A 23,241-nucleotide genomic window follows, 5' to 3' on the forward strand; every position below is an offset into this window, starting at 1 on the left:
GTTATCTTATACTCAAAACATAAGCTTTGCTCAGTTTTGAGACTAGATGGCGTTGTGATTTTTTTTGTAACAAGTTTTTAGTAAGGAATTATTTTATTGTGTTTTTACCCTTTTAGGTAAATAACCTTAGAAATCAGGAAACTTTACACGTCTTGTTAGCAAATATATCAAATAAAATAATAATGGAAGTCAATTATAGTAGTAATGAATCACGGATTAGCATTTAACACTACTCACCTAATTTTAATTTTGATAACGAGTTGACACACATTAATTTTATCTAACATTCGTTAGATTGTATTAGGAGTTGCTCTTGGCCTTTACTAATTATTATTTATCAATAAATTGTGCTCTAAATAAATTGTTAATAATAGGTATTGTTTTAAAAACAAAAACATTCAACCGAGTTTTCTAACACAGGGCTTCAAAAGCATACTAATGGGCCTCGATTCTGCTATTTTATAATGGCCGATGAATGAACGGCAATTGGATTATTCTCTTTGGAATTTTTCCAACACAACAATTGCAAATCCATTGTATTGACCTTGGGGTTTTTGCCCCGTACTGCATTTTCAATTTTTGCATTGGATCATCATCGGTCGGCTTCCAGTCTAACATGATGTAAATAATTACCAGTATTTTACAAGGAGCGACTGCCTATCTGACCTCCTCAACCCAGTCACCTGGGCAACACGATACCCCTTGGTTAGACTGGTTGTCAGACTTTTCAAGCTTCTGACTACCTGTAACGGCTGTCAAAGATGTAGGAATAACAGCCGGGACCCACAATTTAACGTGCTTTCCGAAACACGGAGGAGCTCGTTATGACAAAGATGGTCACTCACTTACGAACCGACCGCGTTAAGCTTAGCTTAACCAGTGATCGATCAACTTATGGAGTTACAGCTTTGCCACGAGCTCCTCTTGAATGTTATCAGATAATATTTTTACAGCAGATATAATGAAACATTAATAATATTATCATAGCTGGCAAGACAACGCCGACTGCATAACATTGTGTTGCGAAAGACTTGGGCATTATCTCCGTTATAAATACAATCATTGATAGAAAATTATCTTAATGTATACTTGTTTAGTTCTACGACTTTGCTTGTGATTAGAAGAGAATACCAGAGACTTATCTCTTTAAACTCTTCGAGAATATTCCTTGCCAGAAAATCAAGTTAATATTTTTGGACTAAATCAGGACTAGAAGCCGAGACTTTCTGCAAAGCATTCCCGGTTTCTGCTGACTTATAAGTCAACAGGAAAACACTTAAGGTCAAGAAATAGGACACACATACTAGGTCATGAATTAAACATAGGTAATTGTGAAAATTCAAATTTCAGTATTTTTGGGACATAATATTTTCTATACATAGTATTCTCAGTTGTTTTCAATAACAATTACATTTTGGGTTATCATTATTTTTTTGATATTATGAAAGCGCCTGAAAAAATGCCTACATGACTTAAAAACTGGTATATTTCAGTTTATTATTGCACAAACTTTACATAACAATACGACAAATGCACTTTGTATTGTATTGAAACAAGGACAAACATACAATTTTATATATAGTTAACATCTTTATCAACACATGCATTGCGTTTCCTAGTTTTGATAATACAATAATTATTAGTTTGAACGCGGCCAAGACAATACGTGTTATTAAGAGGGAATATTGCGGAATTATAATTATAAAAAAACCTTTTATTATTTTTGTGTTGTGTTTTAATATTGTGGGCAATGAAAGTGACTTGTGGTCTCTTGGATTTTAATATTGTTGGAAAAGTGTAAGTCTAATTTTTTTTTCTATATTAATATAAGTTCCCACGTTTTGAAACACTCACTTTTCTTGTTTGTTTGTCGTTCCGGTTGGATTTTTGCAACTCAATTTTGAGGCACTTCCCGATAAGTTAGCAGGCTGAAATTTTCAGGGTAGCTTCAAACCCGATTTTGGGAAAAGGGTGGATCGAGTTTGATAAAATTTTAATGGAATGACATTTTAAACGTGACGTGGGGTTTAAGATTTTTTAGTAAAAACTATATTGTTTTAACAACAAAAACATGCAACTTCAAATAAAAACTATTAAGCCAAACTTGATGAAATGATAGAATATCAACAAAATTGAATCATCCTGCACGAAGTTATGAAGTAAGCAAAAAAAAAACACAGACGAATTCAGAACCTCCAACTTTTTCGATAAAGTAGAGGGAAATTGGGACAAATTTCAAAAAATATTTTTCCTTCAATTTAAATAGATGCCAGTATTTATTTCACTTTTCGCCAAATCTTAGTTCATTAATGTTATATCATGTAAACTTTGGGATAAAAATGTATTTTTGTTAATGCATTTTTATACAAAGCATTTCAATAATAATTCGGGTTCCATGAGTAGTATGGACAAACAGTTTATTTATTATTAAAAAAAGGTCCCCCGCATTAAGTAATTTCATTCTTGTGTCGCGAGGGGTTTCATAAACATTCAAATCACATGAAAATACCTAGACTCAGAATAAGCATTCGTGGATAAGGCATGTCACATCATGACACCTAGACTCAGAACAAGCATTCGTAGGTAACACAAATGCTTGTCCTACGCAGGGATCGAACGCGCGACCCATCATGCTCAGTGCATTCGGATAACCTATACCTATCGGCTATCCGTGCAGTCATTAAAATGTACCTCTTTATGAGAATATACACCTACCTTTTAAAAACAAGATATAATAGGTAATGTCACATATGAAGTTCTCTTTCTAACATTAGTTACCATTACTCCGAAACGGCTCGACCGATTTTAATGCTGTGTAAATGTTATGTGCATATTTAGTAGGTCTTAGAATTGGCCAATATCTATTTTTCAGACTAACTAATTAATATAACTACTTAAATAACGTTTGCCGGGTCTGCTAGTATAATGTAATTTTACCTAAATACTATTTTTGCTGTGACTACAAATCTTATAAGCAGGCGTAGTCATGGGGAAAAGCTAGTCGGAAATACTTTTAAATGACTAGCTCTATTAACAATGCTAGCCCATAGTTGGGCAATCTGGACATAATATTTTGTAAGCCGAATGTTTTTAAGACAGTGTATCTGTGTATGTTTGTTTGTTGCTTCAGCACGCCCAAACGGCTAAACCGAATTGCATGAAATTTGGTATCCAGTTAGCTTACACCCTGGATTATGATGTAGACTAGATTTTAATCGATTATCTAAAAAAATACGGTATTGATTTGATTTGCTGCGGACGCGAAAATCTAGTCTTTATAAAATAACAAAAAAAAAATTATTTCCCAATTAATTGTCTACCCAGTAAGAGTTTCTTATCAGATGCAATTATTATATTTTTTTGGACATGTCAATGACATAATGTCAATGTTAAAAGTGTTTACGTATTAAGTTTTAAAGTTTATCACTATTTCCAAGACCTATATTATCAAAGAACGAAGAAGGCAATTTCATATTTTTGTAAAATAATTGTTGATAGCGTTTTGTTGAATAAACGCCATTTTTTTTTCAAATTTGCATTATGGCTACATATAACGCAGCGTTATGATCAATGTCTGTTCTTGATATACACTATATGAGGCTTATGCCCAGGAGTGGGAGAACAAAGGCTGTGTAGGGTGTTGCAGCCAAGACTGATCAGTTCTAATAACACCTGAAAGAGATGTCAGCAAGCTCTGTGGGGCCCAGTAGGGCTGATGCCTGCCGGGGAAGCGGGATCGTCCGAAAGGGTTACCGTGGCCCCGGTACACGAAGGGCAAAGGAAGGAACATAGGCGGGTTTTAGTCAGTAGAAGTCTGACACTCCTTTCCGCTCCACCCAAAGTGGGAGGAGTCATTTGATGATTTCTCATGTAGAAAAAAGGTGATGTCAAAAACCATAGATATTTTTTCATCTTTCATAATTTCTGTTACGATCGTTGTAGTTGTAAGTATTTAGATAAATAAATCTTAAAGAACCATCCTGTTATATTTTCCTACCATAGCAATCCCTTATGAATGTATTTAGAAATATACAATATGCTAGCTTTTCGCCCGCGGCTTCGCCCGCGTCGAGGTCGGTTATATCGCGTTTCCAAGAGAACTCTTCAAAAATCCGAGTTAAAAACTATCCTATGTTTTTTCTCAAGGTCAACTCTATTTCTGTACCAAATTTCATTAAAATCAGTCCAGTTGTTTAGACGTGAAAGCGTAACAGACAGACAGACAGAGTTACTTTCGCATTTATAATATTAGTAGGGATGTTTATCAGCGGCCTAGTCCAGTACTCCCCTTTCTCGTGCCAATGTCTACGATCCTGTGCCTTCTTCAAACAGTCAGTCTAAAATTTTAGTAAAATTCTTATTATTTAAGCCTTAGTTAATTATATAAGCCTAATTAGCAAGCGAATAAAATTTCCTGATTAAAAAACGGAGATTAGGGATTCGAACCACTGACCCCACGATTAAAAGTCACGTTTATTAACACGCCGAACATTAACTTATAATATAAATAATTTTATGAACGGAAAAACACTAGATTTTTAATTAGAATACCTAATTTAATTGAATATAGCGGTATAAATAATGTTACTTATTATTAAGTTATTGTCAAATAATAAATAAATTGTTTGATATCTAATTAAATCTTAGATAGATATAATTATAACATAAACATTATTAACAGATGTGGATAATATAATTTAAAAACCCGGTAAAGTGTTAGCCGGATTCGAGACACGGAGAGTACCGTTCAAAGAAATGGTCGCCCATCATATTTACAACCGTAACAATGTTGCTTCACCTTGATGTTTATTATTGTTGTAGCAGCAATCGAAATAGATCATCGGTAAAATAAAGAGATTCAGTCTAGTTACAGACGGACTTACATACAAACAGCAGAGCCTTTGTAATATCGATCCGTTTTTACCCTTTGAGAGAACTCTAAAATTTGAGATTTTTTTTAAATTTACACAGTAATTTAATGTTATTTAATAAAAAAAAAATTGCACCGAGATCGAAGTAGCAACCTTTGACTTACAAATCCAATGAAGCAACCACCGAACTTCGACACCATATACGTGGATACCTAAGTATTGCTCGCGGGCCCGCCTGCTAAAATTCGAATAATAGGGATGATGACAATTTTTTTTGCAGTGTCCGTCTTGTAGTTTTTTGTATAATAATGGATACGTATTTTTTAATTTGTCCTGCAAACGTAAATTGACCAAATTACAGTGACTGAAACTTACGCGTGACGTCACGATTGAGTATAAATTATACCATATCGTTACGTCACAAGCCTGGGTTGAGGAGGTCAGATAGGCAGTCGCTCCTTGTAAAACACTGGTACGCAGCTGAATCCGGTTAGACAGGAAGCCGACCCCAACATAGTTGGGAAAAGGCTAGGCCGATGATGAATATTAGTAGGATAATCGAAAAAAAAAGATGACGGTAGATATTTAATATCTTTTTAAATGTGTACCCTCACTCGTTTTAATAAAGATTGTATTGTTATTTTGACAGTATTTAGTCAATTCAAGTTGTGGACAGTTTAAAGGTTATTTGCAGACCTAAAATATTGTCTAGATTTTCTAGTTAGAATTAATTATGTAAGTGTTAAGAGATTTTTAAGAATGTTTGAAAAAGTGTGTGCAAAAAGTAAATCAGTGTGAGTTCAATTATGTTGTATAATTTGAATTTATTTGTAATCGTATTTTTGCAAGTTTTTTTTTTAATATAAATTAATATTTTTTTAATATAATAATTTATACTTAGTGGTTAGTGATTTTAAGTGCTAATCGAGAGGTCTTGGATATGATTCCCGTCCAGGATCACGTCAAAATCTGTGTGGTAAGCATAGGTTTATTTTTCGAGACTGGGTGTTTTTGTGTAGTATATTTTAACTTATTTTTTCAATATTGTTTTTCGTAGTGGACGGGAAAATCTTAAAACATCACATTGTATTTATTTTTTTATAACGCCTCCCGCATTTCTGAGTTTACTTTGGTTGTCGCGAGCACTTGTGAACGCGTTTACAAGCATCCAAGTCATATAAACAATGACACCCAGACACATCATCATGGATCACACAAATGCTTCTCCTACGCGGAGATCGAACCGACGATACGTCGCACACCGATACTTCAACTACTCGGCTATCGTTTTGACATATTTAAGAAAATTATTTGTTTTGAAACACTTATAAACTCCAAGACACAATATTGTCTACTTTAGAATAATACGGCTTGACGCATAAGCAAAACTCTCCGTCCTAAGATGACACACTGACCAAAAGTACGTATTTAATTATAAGCCTATATACGTCCCACTGCTGGGCACAGGCCTCTTTCCGTCCAGTGAAAAATTTCGAGCATTGATGACAACCCTAGCTCACTGCGGCAAGACGCCTGACTGATTTTAGATTTCAGACCTTCACCGTTTTGTCAGTGGTGTCTTAGAATGATTAAAAAAGTACATATAAATTTGAAAAAGGCAAACGTCACATTAGTTCTTCGCCTACGTTGGGATCGAACCTGTACCTCATGCATACAAATCCAGCGCATTGAATCGCAAGGCCACCACGATTGGTAGGAAAACAAAATCACATTTAAAGACAATTTATATTACAATAATACTTATAAATGGTTATTATAGTGTTAAGACTCCGTCTGTCATGGCTCAGTGGATCGTAAACCAGATTTATAAGCAAGGCTGTTGATTCGTTCCCGGGTTAATAACAATAATTTATCAATGGCTTTTATAATAATTTCTCATCTTAAAGCCTTGGGTTTATTTCATTAAACTTTCTGTGTATTTATTGAGAGTTTTTTTTCCGCTAAACAAAAAAGAGAGGTGTTGATTTATGCCGCTGTATCTATGTTTTATTGTTTAGCTATTTAGTAGAAATTGACATTGAAAATGTGAGTAAAAATGAAAAGTAAATAGTGAAACAAAAAAAGAATTGAAATTAAACTACTTTTATGGATTTTTACTTTCGAAACGTTGGGAACTAAAATCTCAAATTAAACCGCGACAAAATCCGTAAAAGTAGTTTCATTTCAATGTCTATTCGTGTAAACCTAAGAAACCAGAAAAAAAATGAGTTAAGAGGCGGATTTGTTATGATTTTTTTTTACGCCATAACTGTTATTTAATATAATGGAATAATATGAAACTGTTCTGATTTTGTATCATTAAGATAATTCTGGGGTGGGCAGTGGTTTTCTTTAACACTTTTACGGAACCCTAACACTCAATCTTTATCGAGTTTTACACTACTATAGGTTACTTTAAAAAATATTTAAATATGGACTCTGTCATAAACTTTCGTTGTTAATTTATAATTTTAGGAGTAACTAGCTGTTGCCCGCGACTTCGTCCCCGTGGTTAGAAGATATAAGTTATGATTTATACCTGCCCCATTTTTTTCACATTTTCCATTGCATCTTCGCACCTATTAGTCGCAGCGTGATGGTTTATAGCCTAAAGCCTTCCTCGATGAATGGTCTATTCAACACAAAAAGATTTTTTCAATTTGGACCAGTAGTTCCTGAGATTAGCGCGTTCAAACAAACAAACTTTTCAGCTTTATATATTAGTATATAGATTTTTCTGCAAGCTCTAATGCCTAAAAGTTTTTCCACGTTTTTTATACATTCACTTTCTTGCTTGTTTGTTTATTTGTCGTTCCGGTTGGATTTTTGTATCTCACTTTTAAGCCTTTTCCGATAAGCTAGCAGGCTGAAATTTTCAGGGTAGCTTCGAACCCAATGACGATCCAACTTACAACGATAAAACCGGCTGAACCGATTTTGATAAAATTTAAATGAAGTGACATTTAAAAACGTGATTTTCAAATCTATTAATTATCTCATTAAGTAACGGTTTGACACATAAATCTTTTTGTTGCATTGTTTAAATTTAACAGTCCTCTTAAAGAAAAAAAACAAGCTTATACTCAAAAAACATTACCCCACTTCTCGAAGCTGTCAGATAAAAAGTTGAAACAAGTTTTTGACAGATATTGAGCCCGTATCATTATTCACGTGATAACTTAATGCAGGGTCTGTTTACCGTTACTTTGCAAACCGATTTAACTGTTAATGTTAAGAGTATTTTATTTTTACCGCGTTCAAGCGACAACCAGTTTTGACAATCACTTGGTACCTTTGTTTGAAAGTGATTTAAGAACTAACAAATCTATACTAATATATAAAGCTGAAGAGTTTGTTTGTTTGTTTGTACGCGCTAATCTCAGGAACTACTGGTTCAAATTGAAAAATTACCATTTATCGAGGAAGGTTATAGGCTATATACCATCACGCTGCGACTAATAGAAGCGAAGATACAATGGAAATGTGGAAAAAATAGGGCAGGTATAAATCATAACTTATATCTTCTAACCACGCGGACGAAGTCGCGGGCAACAGCTAGTAAAATGGATAAAGAAAAGTAAGACATAATCAACTACGACGATAAGCCAAATATTGTCTACGCCAAACCCACTGAGCGCGACGTGTCAAGCATTTGTGTGATCCACGATTGCTTGTTCTGAGTCTGGGTGTCTTTGTGCAAGTGACTTGGACCTTTTTGTGAGAGTCGCTATTAAAAAAAAACTTTTTTTTTACTAAAACCCATATTCTTTTTCTGAGTCCGTGTATCGCTAGCCTTCAGGTGTCATTCTGGTCTTCTTTATCCAAGGTGTCAGCTACCTCAATACCGATTTTCATCTATATCGGTCTACTCGTTTACGCGTGAGGACTTAACAAAGACACAGCGTGATTAACATTTACTAAATTAATGCCTTTAAATGTAATTCTTCTTTCTTCTATAGTTTAACTCGATATATATCCAAAACACAAAGATTCTTAAGTAGTGGTTGCTGAGATTAGTGCGGACAAATAAACAGACAAACAAAAAATCTCTCCAGTTTTACAAAATTAATATTATTATATACCGGAAGTTGGCCCTTTGCTACAGTTTTATGTCTTTTTAATATTTTCCAGACAATTAGCTTAATTGTATTATCCCATTAAAATTTATAACACAAAAATTCCTAATTTATTATTGCAAAGTTAAATGCGTTTCAAGTATTTTTTAACTTCAATGTTATTTTTTATCTTAAAACACATTAAATTTAGATAAAAAGACTTACACAAAGAATAATGACTGTTAAATATAAACTCTGAAAAGTATTCGTATTGATAATAATGTAATTTGTATATTAATTGCAAAAATGTTTTAAACAAAACGAGATATACAGAAGGTCTAGACAATGTCACATCTTATTCCTGTAGTCAAGAGTAGAAAACTCAAAAGTTCAGAGAATGAATAAGGTATTCCACAAATAAATGTGTTTAGTCCATCAGACATATTTCCATAAAATATTGGGTATCTACATATTCAGTTTTCACGCAGGTAAATACGGGGATAAAGTGATTTAAAATCTCGTGTGACGTCACTTACCAGTACGCTGTTTACTAGCAAGTGATGTTCATCATATTAAATTCAAAGCTTTGAATCTTCTTTACTTTTTAATGATCTAATTATAATTTTGATAAAATGAAAAATTGGTATTGAATAGTTTTTGGAAATCGGTGTTTTTTTAATATGTTGACTCTCATTTAATTTTAGTATTGATTGCGGGCCCCCAGGTCGTGAATCATCTAGCTTTGCATTGCCGCGCACCGACGAAATAAGGGATACTTAGCACGACAGTTAGGTTTAGTCAGTAAGAGTCCGATACTACCCACTTCCTCCCCCGAGGAGATAGGTGTCAACGAGGACTCGACTTACAAAATAGAAGCCTAAAGTTCAGATTAAAAAGTATCTAAGCGAACATTCTAGAAAAAAATTCACTATATCTGTGATATTGTTTGCAAAACATAGTTTATAATATACCTTATAAAAACATAGCATTATTTTACGATAATATAATGATATTGAAACATTACAAACGTCAATGTATCAGCTTGTAATTACAAAAGGTGCAAGTTTATCTGTCATGCGTTTATCCGACACTTCTGAGAGTGTTAACTAGGTTATAAAGACAACAAAGTGTGAAAATAATAATAATGTAATATAAACAGTGTGTATGAAAAAAACCCTGTCCAAACAAAAAGACATGTGACTAAAATTAAAACTAATAGTTTAAATCTAATCTAAATTTACAAAAAAAATTGAATACGTATTTTTTTTTCAATACAATATTAAAAAGTAAAAAAGCAAAAACACTCAGATGTTTGGTTATGAAGGCTAAAACGTCACTTGCTAGTAAATAGCGTACTGGTAACTGACGTCACATGGAATTTTAAATTACTGTACGCCCTTCTTTTTTTTATTTACGAAATATAAAAAAAAAGTATCTAATTTTTCTTTTAAACTGACCGATGAACTAAACAGATTTTTTAGTCAAATTAACTGTTATGGGATTGTATAGCAAAAAAAAACAAAGTAATTTTCCCCGATTAATTTAATTTATCAAATTAATTTAAATCATAAAAACTAAAACCTAAAATAGTTTTGTCAGTTTAGGGAAAATTCCCGAACCTACCTAGATTTAGACCTAGATTTTTATTCAATATACTTCGCATATTTCCTTCAAGTCTCGGACAGTATTTTTTATACATACTGTATTTGTTATTATTATGATTGATGTCTGTTCAGACACTTCGCGATAAGGGCAAGCGCTCACAGGACAGCTTTGTCTCATACAAACAAGGCAAGTCTGTTTGACTAGTTATCTAAGGCTAGACTGTATGACCGTGCTACTGCCAAGTGAAGTAGGTTCGAATCGTGGTAAGCAAAAGTAATTTATCATCATCATCATCATCTGAGCCTACAGCTGTCCACTGCTGGATATAGACCTCTTCATACATTCTCCAGCAACCAGTCCATTGCCACCTGCATCCAACGAGACCCAGCGGCTGTCACCAGGTTGTCGGTAGTAATTATCACTCGCAAAATCATCGTGTGGAAACATGAACTTTAGAAAAAAATACGGCTGTGATAGAACATATACACATGTTTGCATGTATTGACAGATGTTTGTTACTCTTTTACGCAATAATCACTGAACGGATTGAGACAAAATTTGGAGTCCAGATAGTGCATAACCTAGATTACCAATTGGATAGCTTTTTATGCTAATATTATGTTCCCTTTGGATCTTTTTCAATTTGTAGCGAGCGGAGCAACATCTATTTTAATATGTCTTGTGTCAAATGAGCGCTCATCCTTATTTGTGAAATAAATAACAGTAGTATTAATAATGATTGATGTCATTTTTAATTTGTTATTCTATCTCATATTATAGTAATAAAAAATAAGATGATATGTTTGAGAAAGCAATCATTTTTTCCGATGAAAGAAACATGAAATTGAAGTGGTAATTGGTTCATAATTGCAGAAGTATTTGGTAAACACAAAAAAATAAAAGATAATTTTATCGGAAACCTCCTAAACAAGGAAAAAACAACATAAAAATATTAGGAATTTAACCTTGTGTCGTTGGGCGTATCACAAACATTCAAGTCACATGCACAAAGACACCCAGACTCAGGACAAGCATTCGTGGACAAAAGCTTGTCTCACGAGGGTGTCGAACTCGCGACACGTCGTGCTCAGTGGATATCGCGTGGTGACCTCTACCACTCGGCTATCCATGCAGTCTGAATTTGAAAGCATAATACAACTTTTAAAAGTTGCTGGTTTATAAAATTTTCAAAGAATTTTCGACCAAATTTAAAATGGAGACGATCCCAATTCGTCAATTTTATTATAAAACATATTTATTTACAAGATACATAATTAATTAAAATGTTTTATTATAACATGTTTGTTACCTTAAAACTTCGGACTGGATCCAACGGTTTTATTCATTCTTTTTTCATTTAAAAAGGAAATGAATAGCCTTTATTTGGTCATAAAAAATAATTAGGAGTCATTTCGTCCCAAAAAAATCATTAACTTTGACTCAATAGTTTTATTTTAAGCTGGTATTATGTTTTTGTTGTTAAAAACTATGGTATTCTTACTTTAAATACTTGAAACAATTAAACAATTTTTGTATGTAGTTTCTCAATTGTTTACCTCCAATGATCTCTGACCTTCAGAAGCCATTTTACTGGATAACAGAGTATCCCATATTAGGACTGGTTGTCTTAGTTTTAGAAGCTGGACAAACCAGATTTTAGCTGTGACTAAATAGGTATTTATTAACCCGAAAATTTGCATGTATGGATGTTTGTTCCTCTTTCACGCAAAAAGTACTGAACGGATTTAGACGAAACTTGGTACACAGGTAGTTTATAACCAGGATTAACACATAGGATTGTTTTTATCACGATTTTATGTTCCCGTGGGATCATTTTCGATGTGTTGCGAGCGAGCCCGCGGGCAACAGCTAGTGATAAATATTTTTTTCTTTTTATTGCAAGGTGGCCTGCAATAAAATGCGAGGATTTGTTTAATAGCTGCTTTTTATATGTTGACCTTAAGTTTTAAAACAAAATGTGATCTTTAAAATGCGTGTTGATTTTGTTTCGAGCGTTTTCTTCAGTGATATATTGCATGGTTTAAAATTACCAGTTTAAAGATCTATGTCTTGTTTACTCAGAGGTTTGCAATCTCCGGTTAGCGAGACGTATATGGGTTTTGTATGGTCATTCTGCACTTTAAAAGTAAATATTACTTTTTTTTGGGATGGGAAATTAATCATCAAATGACTCATCCCGCTGTAACTAGTAAAAACCTACTGGTAAGTGACGTCACAAGAGATTTTGAACCACTGTATCCCCATCATCTTTTGTTTAAGAGATAAATGAAAAAATTCGTGTCCGATATTTTTTGGAAACCTGTCTGACAGACTAAATATATTTTTGTTCGTCAAATACTATTTTTTTTTAAAGAAGACGGCTCCCGCATTAAGGAACTTAATTCTTGTATTTCACAAACACAAGAACTGGGGTTTCACAAACATTCAAGTCACATGCTCAGAGACACCTAGACTCAGGACAAGCATTCGAGGATTACACAAATTCTAGTTCTACGCGGGAATCGAACAAGCGACATGTCGCGCTCAGTGGGTTTGGCTTGGTGACCTCAACCATTAGTTTGAGATTTGGCACGATTAAATAATTTTCATGTTAATCAGCGTTTGGAGAAACTGATTTAAAGTCACGTGACTTATCGATATATTATGCCATTATTATCGATAATTCATATCTGAAATAATGTTGTAATATCTGCTTTAATATACTTAATTTTTTTCTAATATATAAAATTCTAGTGTCGCAGTGTTTGTTGTTAAATTGCTCCGAAACTGCTGGATTGATTCTCATGATTTATTTTATACCATGACATGAGAATATTATAATGTTATTAAATACTAGCTGTGCCCAGCGGTTTCACCCGCGAGAAAAAGTAAGTCCCGTTCCCGTTGCATTTATGTTATCGTGGGCGGAGATGGATCCAACAAATCACTATCGTAACAAAAGTCAGGATTACTTAATACTAGCTGCTGCCCGCGACTTCGTCCGCGTGGTTAGAAGATATAAGTTATAATTTATACCTGCCTTCTATCTATCTTGTAGGATTCAGTCAGCGTTTGCAATGTAAGCGCAAAAAATGTGTTTTTTTACGACCTCACATTAGAAACCTCAAAATTGTAGCCTATGTGTTATTCTGATGTATAAGCTATATTGTGGTAAAGTTTCATTCAAATCCATTCAGTAGTTTTTACGTGAAAGAGTAACAAACATCCATACATCCATACTTACAAACTTTCGCCTTTATAATAGTAGTAGGATGGTGGTTAAGTATTCTTGAATTCTCTAACTTTCCTCGCAATTTTTTATTCTTTTTCTTTCATAAGAACCTAATCTACATGTATTTAGAAATGTATTATATAGTATGTTTATCAGTAGTCATAACACAAGCTTCGCGTAGTTCGAGACTAGATGGCGTTGTATGAAAGTTGTGGATCATTATTGTATAAAACCTAGGTTGTAAAATTGACATTGATAAACTTTCAAGGATCCAGAAATCGTTTTTTTTTTCTTGACGATCTGGTTTCTGTAGATGGCAGATAGCCTTAATTTATATTTTAGTCTTGAAATGAATTAATTTAAATATATTAGTCCAATTTGTGATCGATTTCTTTAATTTTGTAAATGCGAAACTTTGTTGAATCACCTTTTTTGGATGTTGGTAATATAAAATAAAAAAAAAATCATTTTGCATTCGTTTTTAAGGTTGATATAGCCTTGTTGTTGCCATATTTAATTATTATTATTTTTTCTTTGTTTAAAATAAAGGAATTTAATCCCTGTGTTGCGGGGGTTTCACAAACATTCAAGTCACATGCACATTGACACCCAGACTCAGAACAAGCATTCGTGGATCACACAAATGTTTGTCCTACGCGGGGATCGAATCCGCGACACGACGCGCACAGTGGGTTCGGCGTGGTGACCTCAACCACTCGGCTATCCGTGCAGTCATATTATGTTATGTCATCATTATGTTCGTAATATTGTTACTATATTATTGAAGATTTTAACGATTGAGTGGTAATCAGGGCCCCAATTCTGCTATTTACAACGACCGATGAACGAATGAAATTTGGCTTAAAATGTCAATTTTCGTATTCTCTTAAGCATTTTTCTACACAATAATTGTAAATTCAGTACGGGACGGTACACTCAAGTTCAATTCACTTAATTTCCAATTATTGTATTGGCAAAATGCTGAAGAAATTAGGAATAATTTCAAATTTAATCCAATTGCCATTCATTTATCGGCCATTGTAAAATAGCAGAATCGCGGCCATGTTTAGAGGGCATGTGAATTTAAAATGTTTGTTTGCATTCACGTTATTGTTCATATTTTGGTGTCTTCAAAGATGGTCATGTAAAAATGGAACCCTAATTACAAAGGCGACTCAGTCTGACCGTTTGTCACCAGTGCAGCCTGTATATTAAGAACAATAATAGCGAGAAGAGGTGATGATTTTTGATTCCAAACAACAAATAACTAAAAATGAGGTTAAGGAACGATTTGAACGGTCATAAAGTTGCTGGGTGATAAATATACTTAAACATGAATAGATTCAAATACTATTTTTAAACTAATTAATTGAAATAAAATTTTGTTTCAGGTACCCCCCAGAAGTGAAGAAAAGTGTGAAAATAATAAACAGTTTTAATTTGACATGAAAAATACATTAGTAATACAATTGTTAGTATACAAAGCAGTGTTTTAGAAGTTTAATTAGCTATATATGCATTTAATTCAATACTTTTAAGAAATATTAATTAATAGTGTTTTAATATTGAAGTTAATATTTGTGTTAATTGAAACATAGAGAAGATGTATTCGTTGAATCGTGAGTATTTTTTTTACTACATATTAGTTATTCCTTTTCAAGTATTTGTTGTGGTGGCTTTGCGGGTCTATGCATGGGCTTGTATTCATGAGGTGCAGGTTCGATCCCGACACAGGCAAGTACCAATGTGACTTTTTCAAAGTTAAATGTACTTTTTTTAAATTTTCCACGTTTTTATACACTCTTTTTCTTGTTTGCTTGTTTGTCTTTCTGGTTGGATTTTTGCAACTCAATTTTGAGGCACTTTCCAATAAGCTAGCAAGCTTGCAGCTTCAATCCCGATGACAATGCAATTTACAAACGTAAAAACTATCAAAATTTGATTAGATTTGAAATTTTGAAACGTGGATATTTAGATATTTTTTAATCTATTATTTTTTATTATTCTAAGACACTATTGGCTAAAATTGAATAGACAAACATCGTGATGGAGTCTGGATTCTAAATATTGGAATCTGAAATCACCAACTCGCAGTGAGCTAGCGTGGTGATCGATGATCAAACCTTCTCTATATGAAAGAGGTCTATGACTAACAGTGAGACGTAAATTGGCTGTTATTATTTTTCCACATTTTCCATTGTATCTTCGCTCCTATTAGTCGCAGCGTGATGGTATATAGCTTATAACCTTCGATGAATGGTCTATTCAACACAAAAATATTTTTTAAATTTGGACTAATAGTTCCTGAGATTAGCGCGTTCTAACAAACAAACTCTTCAGCTTTATATATTATTATAGATATAGATAATTTATTGTCAGAAAAGTACTTCCAAAAGATTTAATATTAGACAAGTTACATGTCTCCTCGCTAACGCTGACGAATCACTCAAATGTATCGAACTGACAAGTCAAAGTCACGTCACATGTCGAAGCGGAATGTCATTCACATACATTTGAAGTTTTCTAATGTAATGCGATGAAACATTGTTCTTAGTAGGGAGTCGTCAACTTCCCAGTACTTAGGTCACTTAGCTTAAACCTTGGTGTAGAACCTAATTTTCCAAAGCCTGGATTATTCCGATGACGCACAAATCTGCTATAATTACGGAATATTTTGTACTGAATGGGTAAAAACAAGTTATATCACTCGTTCAAATAACCAGCATACTTGATCCCTCGAATCATGAATATTCACAACAACAGAGCTCAATTTATATTGGACTTTACACGTTGCAAGACCATTTTGAATAGAGCTTCGGTTGAATTGGATAATAAGGTAGTAAAAGGTCATTTTTAATTGGTTCCTATTTTATATGAGTCATATACATTGATTGTCAGTCATTATAGTAATAAATTGTTAAATAGTAGATATTTAAATTATGGAGTTGTATTCATAATATTGAAAAATAATATAAAGTGTCTCAACATAGCAAAAATAACATATTTAAGCAATAACGTACGCATACTGCGCGGACTAGGCAAAAAAATTGTGGAAGGATTATCTGGACTCCGTTGCCCAGCTGTGGGACACAGTAGGTTAAATACCAAAATACGCGATAGAATTTACAATTATACGACAAATAGCCGGGTAATCTTCAAAACATACTGATTTTGATAAGTTATAACTAGATGATAGCTGACTTTTCAAGAACGAAATTAAGCCAACAATTGGAGTTCGAGCAAATTTTTAAACTTTTTCTCGTAAACAACCAAAAAAAAAAATGGAAACCTCGGCGGGGCTAAACGAGTTTCAAAATTATAGTAGTGAAATTAAAATTAAAAACTTTAATAATTAAAGTCCAAAAAATGTACATATTGTAGGTACTATGAATATAAATTAAAATTCACTTTACAAACAACATGCAATTTAATTGATGTTATTTCTAAACAAAGATAAACGCATAATCAAGACTTTAACAAACTTGGAAAGACGTCATCCACCAACAACCGATATAATCAGACCCATGTTAATTAACATTTGAATAAAATTAAGGCTCATTTAATACTGGTCGACTTTTTTCATTAGCCAGAATTGCTTGACCTGTCTTACAATACATTTTGTATGGGAAAAAGGCAGTTCAAACTTTGGCGCTTGGAGCCTACCTTTTAAAGACCAGAATTACTTGGCCTCTCTCTTAATGTATTTAGTATGGACAGATAGGTCTTCCAACTTTGGTGTATTACAAAAGTTCTAAAAATAACTCCTGTGAGTTATAAATAAAATCTAGATTGTTATGGGTTATTTTTATGACGAACGAACACCCAATTAAATATTTGGGTATGGAAAGTTACAGCATTTGAGGGTTAATGACATAAACTGTCCCTTACGAAAGGGTTTTTCCGAAACGTCAATGCAGGGTTATAAATAAATATGTTATTTATGTTTAACAACAAAGAGGTAAAGATTGGCGAGGTTGGTTCTTGAATGGGTGGCTATGTATATTAAATGCTGTTGTTCAATAATTAATTCCGCATGGATGTAAATAGGAGAGGGTTATAAAAGAAGCGATATTTAAATAAAATAAAATCAGGAAATCTGTTAAATGTTTTTGTCCTCTCAGATACATTCATAATTTAAGTAATTTTTAAATTGACGTATCAAAAATGAACAAAATATCTTGTTGTACAAATAAAAAAAAGATATTTAAAATCAGGAAAGGAGTTTTTTTATTGACAAAGCAGTTAATTTCGTCGTTAATTTTGAACTTGTTAATCCTGTTATTAAACGACTCCTGCATTAAGGAATTAAATCCTTGTATCGCGGGGGTTTTCACAAACATTCAAGTCACATGCACAAAGACAACCATCTCTTAAGACTGTGTAACTGTAACTTATCTAAGCGAGATGCCACTCTACGCCGTGTCTTACCATCTCGCTCACACACCTCCAATAGCCTTACTTTATTCGCTCCAAAAGTATTTAACATAACAAGTTTGGAATGTAGAGCAAAATTAAGAAAGGGCCCAGTACCTTGCCTTGTGGGACACCTTTTTTGTTTAATAAAAACTTGCTTTGATTTTTACTTTTTTTAGATCTGCATTCGATTCATTGCCGTTAAGTGGCTGACTTGTTTTCGGTTCCTGTTTACAATCGTCTTTTATTTAATTATTTTGCAAAGCAACGATCAATGTTTACTGTACGATACTATTTTACAAAGTCGAATGGCTTGTAGAGATCAGTATTTCAAGCCTAATCACATTTATAATATCGTTAATGTCGAAAGACTCGATAAAAACACTGTATGGAGACGACAAGTCAAGGTCACGTGAATTGAAATAAAATGTCGTCTCCATATATTTGAGTGAAACTTATTTACGTTAATTATTGTAGAAATATTATTATCCTAGAGAGGTTGATAGGTAGTCGCTCTGTAAAAATGGCATTATTTGATTCCTTTGAGACCGGTAACCATCTTTAAGATAGCTTAAGAAAAAATAAGGCTTGAAAATATAAGTTAACTTCTGAATTATTTAATATGTTGATAATATCATAGTCATCATAGATGAGAGACATGCATTCAGTTCACGCCTAAAATGGTCCTATGCGCCATGCGGAGATCGAACCAGCGACACGTAGAGTTCAGAGGGTTTGGCGTGGGGACGATCCCCGTGCCGGCCAGCATTTGCATGAACGAATGCTTGCCTCGAGTCTGGATGTCTTTGTGTATATGACTTGAATGTTTGTGAAACCCCAGCCAAACAAGGAATAAATTAATTTATAACGATGAAAAGACTATCATTTTTAAACCTGAACTACTCAGCTCCACAAAGTACTAGCGACTGGCTTAATATTTCTCTCTTTACTAAATTAAACTTTACTGTCTTGTAAAGTGACAAGGGATGCAATGATCAACCTTGATTCATGCACTGTGCCTACGATATAAATTACGACACCTTTCAAAAAAACTGTAAACAGGTCTTCTAAATTTGGACATCTGGCTATCTGAGATCGGTGAATAGCGGACATGCATCAAGGAGTTCTTATCTAGAGACCATCAGACGCTATTTATTATGAAACCGTTTCATCTTTGTAGATTGAGAGATTGTGTCAGTCTTGCAGTTTCTAGAACGGGGATGACGGTTTTCCGCCAAGATTTGTCAACGTCCTTATCATATAGAAATGCCATTAAAATTAAAGAAATGATTATTAAAAGTATTATAGTGGTTTCTTAGGTTTAAACGAATGTTCGACATTGAAATAAAAGATTTTAGATTTTAGTTCCTGACGTTTCGAAACCTTTGCAGGAGCCATGGTCACCGGCAGTCTGTCTCACCTGCAAAGGTGTCGAAACGTCGGGAACTAAAATCTAAAATTAAAACGCGATGAAATCCATAAAAGTAGTTTTATTTAAATACTAGCTGTTGCCCGCGACTTCGTCCGCGTGGTTAGAAGATATAAGTTATAATTTATACCTGCCTCCTATATATCGTGTAGGATTCAGTCAGCGTTTGCAATGTAAGCGCAAAAAATGTGTTTTTTTACGACCTCACATTAGAAACCTCAAAAATTGTAGCCTATGTGTTATTCTGATGTATAAGCTATATTGTGGTAAAGTTTCATTCAAATCCATTCAGTAGTTTTTAAGTGAAAGAGTAACAAACATCCATACATCCATACTTACAAACTTTCGCCTTTATAATAGTAGTAGGATCCATAGTATTGTTTTAACAACAGCAAAATACAACAAAATTCAAATAAAAAGTACTGAGACAACCTTTTTTTGATATCAACTAAATAAATCACGTTAAATTAAAAAAAAGGAATCAACAAAATCGGTTCATTCAGTCCGAAGTTCTGGGTAACAAAGAAAAAATATCAACGAATAGAGAACATACTTATTTCTGAAGTCGGTTGAAAATAGGCTTATCGAAAGCGCTTTTCAAACTGTATAGCAAGAGGCCTGTGTTCAACAGTAGGACGTATATAAGATGTGTTATTTTATATACTAGATTTTGATTTATAAAATAATTTGATGGATAATTATATATCTTTTTATTTGAATTTGTAATTGTTGCGTGTCAAATATAATTGCATTTGAAATTTTGATGGACCGGCTTGTTTAACATGTCTGGTGTCTAGATATCATATAATTAGCACTAGACTCAAATTATAGCCTAGACTTTTTGTACACCTGTCAAAATCTGCTATATGATAATAAAATTAAATAATAATGTAAATAGAAAAACTAACATAAACTTTGATTCGTTACATCAGCTTTTTTTTGTAAACGAAAAATATAAAAATCCGTTGTCAAAAATCCATGTTTGCGTTGATACGCGGATAAACGCACCCACCGCCTCGAGCACGGCTTAACCCTGGCCGTGACCTTGGTCAACTATTATGTATCTAGAAGAAGCAAAACTATTACAATTAAAATTAAGATTTGTCATTTACTATCTGCATTTAAATAGGTATAATGAAACATTAGTAATCATTGGCCTAGCCTTTTCCCAACTATGTTGGGGTCGGCTACCAGTCTAACCGGTTTCAGCTAACTACCAGTGTTTTACAAGGAGCGACTGCCTATCTGACCTCCTCAACCCAGTTACCTAGGCAACACGATACCCCTTGGTTAGACTGGTTGTAAGACTTTTCAGGCTTCTGACTACCTGTAACGACTGCCATAGATGTAGGAATGACAGCCGGGACCCACAATTTAGCGTGCCTTCCGAAACACGAAGGAACTCGTTATGACAAAGATGGTCACCCATCTACGGGCCAACCTATAATGTAACATTAGTATGTATAAATATTTTGAGTCTTATTTCCGTATGGTTAAGGAACAACTTGTTGTCAGAGTTTAAAAAAATCTAAGGTATGCTGGTCTCCATACCATATTTTCCTCATATTTTTTTAACCAAGTAATAATTATGGCTGTGCGTATAACCAAGTGGTATAGGTCACGACGCCAAACCCGCTTTGCGACGTCTTGCGGTTTAGATCCCCGCGTAGGACAAGCATTTGTGTGATCCACGAATGCTTGTCCTGAATCTGGGTGTCTTTGTGCATGTGACTTGAATGTTTGTGAAGCACATACTGACGAAAATCCTTCCTTCATATTGCAATACTGTGGTAGTAGATTGCCCAGGATTCATAGAATATTAATTATCTAATTTCTTAGGGTTCTTAGCTTCGTTTAGGGAGAAAATTGGTGGTGTAAAAATGGGATATCGGAATCCGATTGTAAAATAAGAGTGTCAATTACTACATCTCAGTCTAAACAATGTTGCTACTGATGATTTGTTTTGTATTATCGGATGTTTTTATTAATATTTTGTGTTATAATACTTAATTCTAATTTATTAATTAGTAGTAATATTATGCGGTGGCGAGATGATCTTAACGCTTGCCGCGCGGCCCGGTTCCATGTGACCCAGGACAGAGAATCGTGGAAGGAGTTAGGAGAGGACTTTGCCCAGCAGTGGGACAAAGTGGGCTAGATAAAAAAGAAATGCACTAGCTTTTGCTCACGGTTTCGCCTGTCGGTTATACCTGCAACAACATTAATTTCATTTAATTTCGGTTAAAAGTAGCCGTATTAATTAGTATGTAATAATCCAAGATGTCAGCTGGTTCCATGGCAAATTTTATCAAAATCAGTTCACCCGTTTAAACGTGATGACTACAAACAGACTAACATATTTTCGCATTATTGATTTAAGTTTCATCAATACTGGTTCCAAATAAAAAAAGTTGATAGCTTTATAATAGTCATCTTGGGTTTTAATTTTCGATATTATCTTTGTTCTACGTATTAAAATTTGATTAATTTGACTAACCTATAAATTATATCGGGATGTTAATAACACAATAAATCATAATTGACGTAAACATAAACCTGTACAGCTAGGGTTGCCAGCTTTGATTAATCTGAAATAAATAATCATAATTAAGCCCATTTTAAAAGGTATTTAATAGATAAATGCTACTACGGTGTACAAGAGTTTTCAAGTGAGTGATGCACACATATGTATTTTACACTAGCTGTTGCCCGCGACTTCGTCCCCGTGGGTAGAATATATAAGTTATGATTTATACCTGCCCTATTTTTTTTCACATTTTCCTTTGTATCTTCGCTCCTATTAGTCGCAGCGTGATGGTTTATAGCCTAAAACCTTCCTCGATGAATGGTCTATTCAATACAATGAGAATTTTTCAATTTGAACCAGTAGTTCCTGAGATTAGCGCGTTCAAACAAACAAACAAACAAACAAACTCTTCAGCTTTATATATTGGTATAGATATGTATGTTACATTCGCTTTTATTGGTGACATTGATCTTGTTTTATTGTAACTAGAACTTGATCTTGTTCTACTGAATTGTTAATATTTTATGTTTTCTTTTATATAGAGTCAGTGTCTTAAATAACGAGGAGCTCATGGCCAAGCTATAACCGCATAAGTGAGTCGATCACAAGTTAAGCTACGCTTGACGCAGGGTGACCATCTTTGTCATTACCAGTTCCTCCGTGTGTCGGAAGGCACGTTAAATTGTGGGTCCCGGCTGTTATTCCTACATCTATGACAGTCGTTACAGGTAGTCAGAAGCTTGAAAAGTCTGACAACCAGTCTAACCAAAGGGTATCGTGTTGCCCAGGTAACTGTGTTGTGGAGGTCAGATAGGCAGTCGCTCCTTGTAAAAACGCTGGTACTGCGCTGAATCCGGTTAGACTGGAAGCCGACCCCAACGTAGTTGGGAAAAGGCTAGGCCGATGATGAGAGTCAGTGTCTTATATCTTAAGCTACCGTAAGTACCATTTAAATTTTGCCAAACATGAGTTGATAATACTTATTCTAAGACCTATGCTTGTACCATGTTTTTAAAAAATAAAATATCTTTATCTTTATCTTAAGAACTAGCTGTTGCCCGCGACTTCGTCCCCGTGGGTAGAAGATATAAGTTATGATTTATACCTGC

The 23,241-nt window shown here is 33.9% G+C and overlaps 1 protein-coding gene across 3 annotated transcripts in view; it reads left to right on the forward strand.

The window, feature by feature from the left end:
- Nucleotides 1–1,627: 1,627 nt before the first annotated feature.
- The window catches only part of LOC113498545 (scavenger receptor class B member 1-like), an 89,415-nt gene continuing 67,801 nt past the window's right edge, over nucleotides 1,628–23,241 (forward strand). The window contains exons 1-2 of one of the 3 annotated variants that reach the window (XM_026878581.1): nucleotides 1,628–1,797; nucleotides 15,155–15,382. In XM_026878581.1, the coding sequence (XP_026734382.1) occupies nucleotides 15,367–15,382 (16 nt within the window). In that variant the 5' untranslated portion in view covers nucleotides 1,628–1,797; nucleotides 15,155–15,366. Of the gene's footprint in view, nucleotides 1,798–5,776; nucleotides 5,848–15,154; nucleotides 15,383–23,241 lie in introns of those variants that run through there. The other 2 variants (XM_026878582.1, XM_026878583.1) reach the window with 2 other exon arrangements.

This window comes from Trichoplusia ni, chromosome 11, assembly GCF_003590095.1.
Source record: "Trichoplusia ni isolate ovarian cell line Hi5 chromosome 11, tn1, whole genome shotgun sequence".
Classification (NCBI taxonomy): Eukaryota; Metazoa; Arthropoda; class Insecta; order Lepidoptera; family Noctuidae; genus Trichoplusia; species Trichoplusia ni.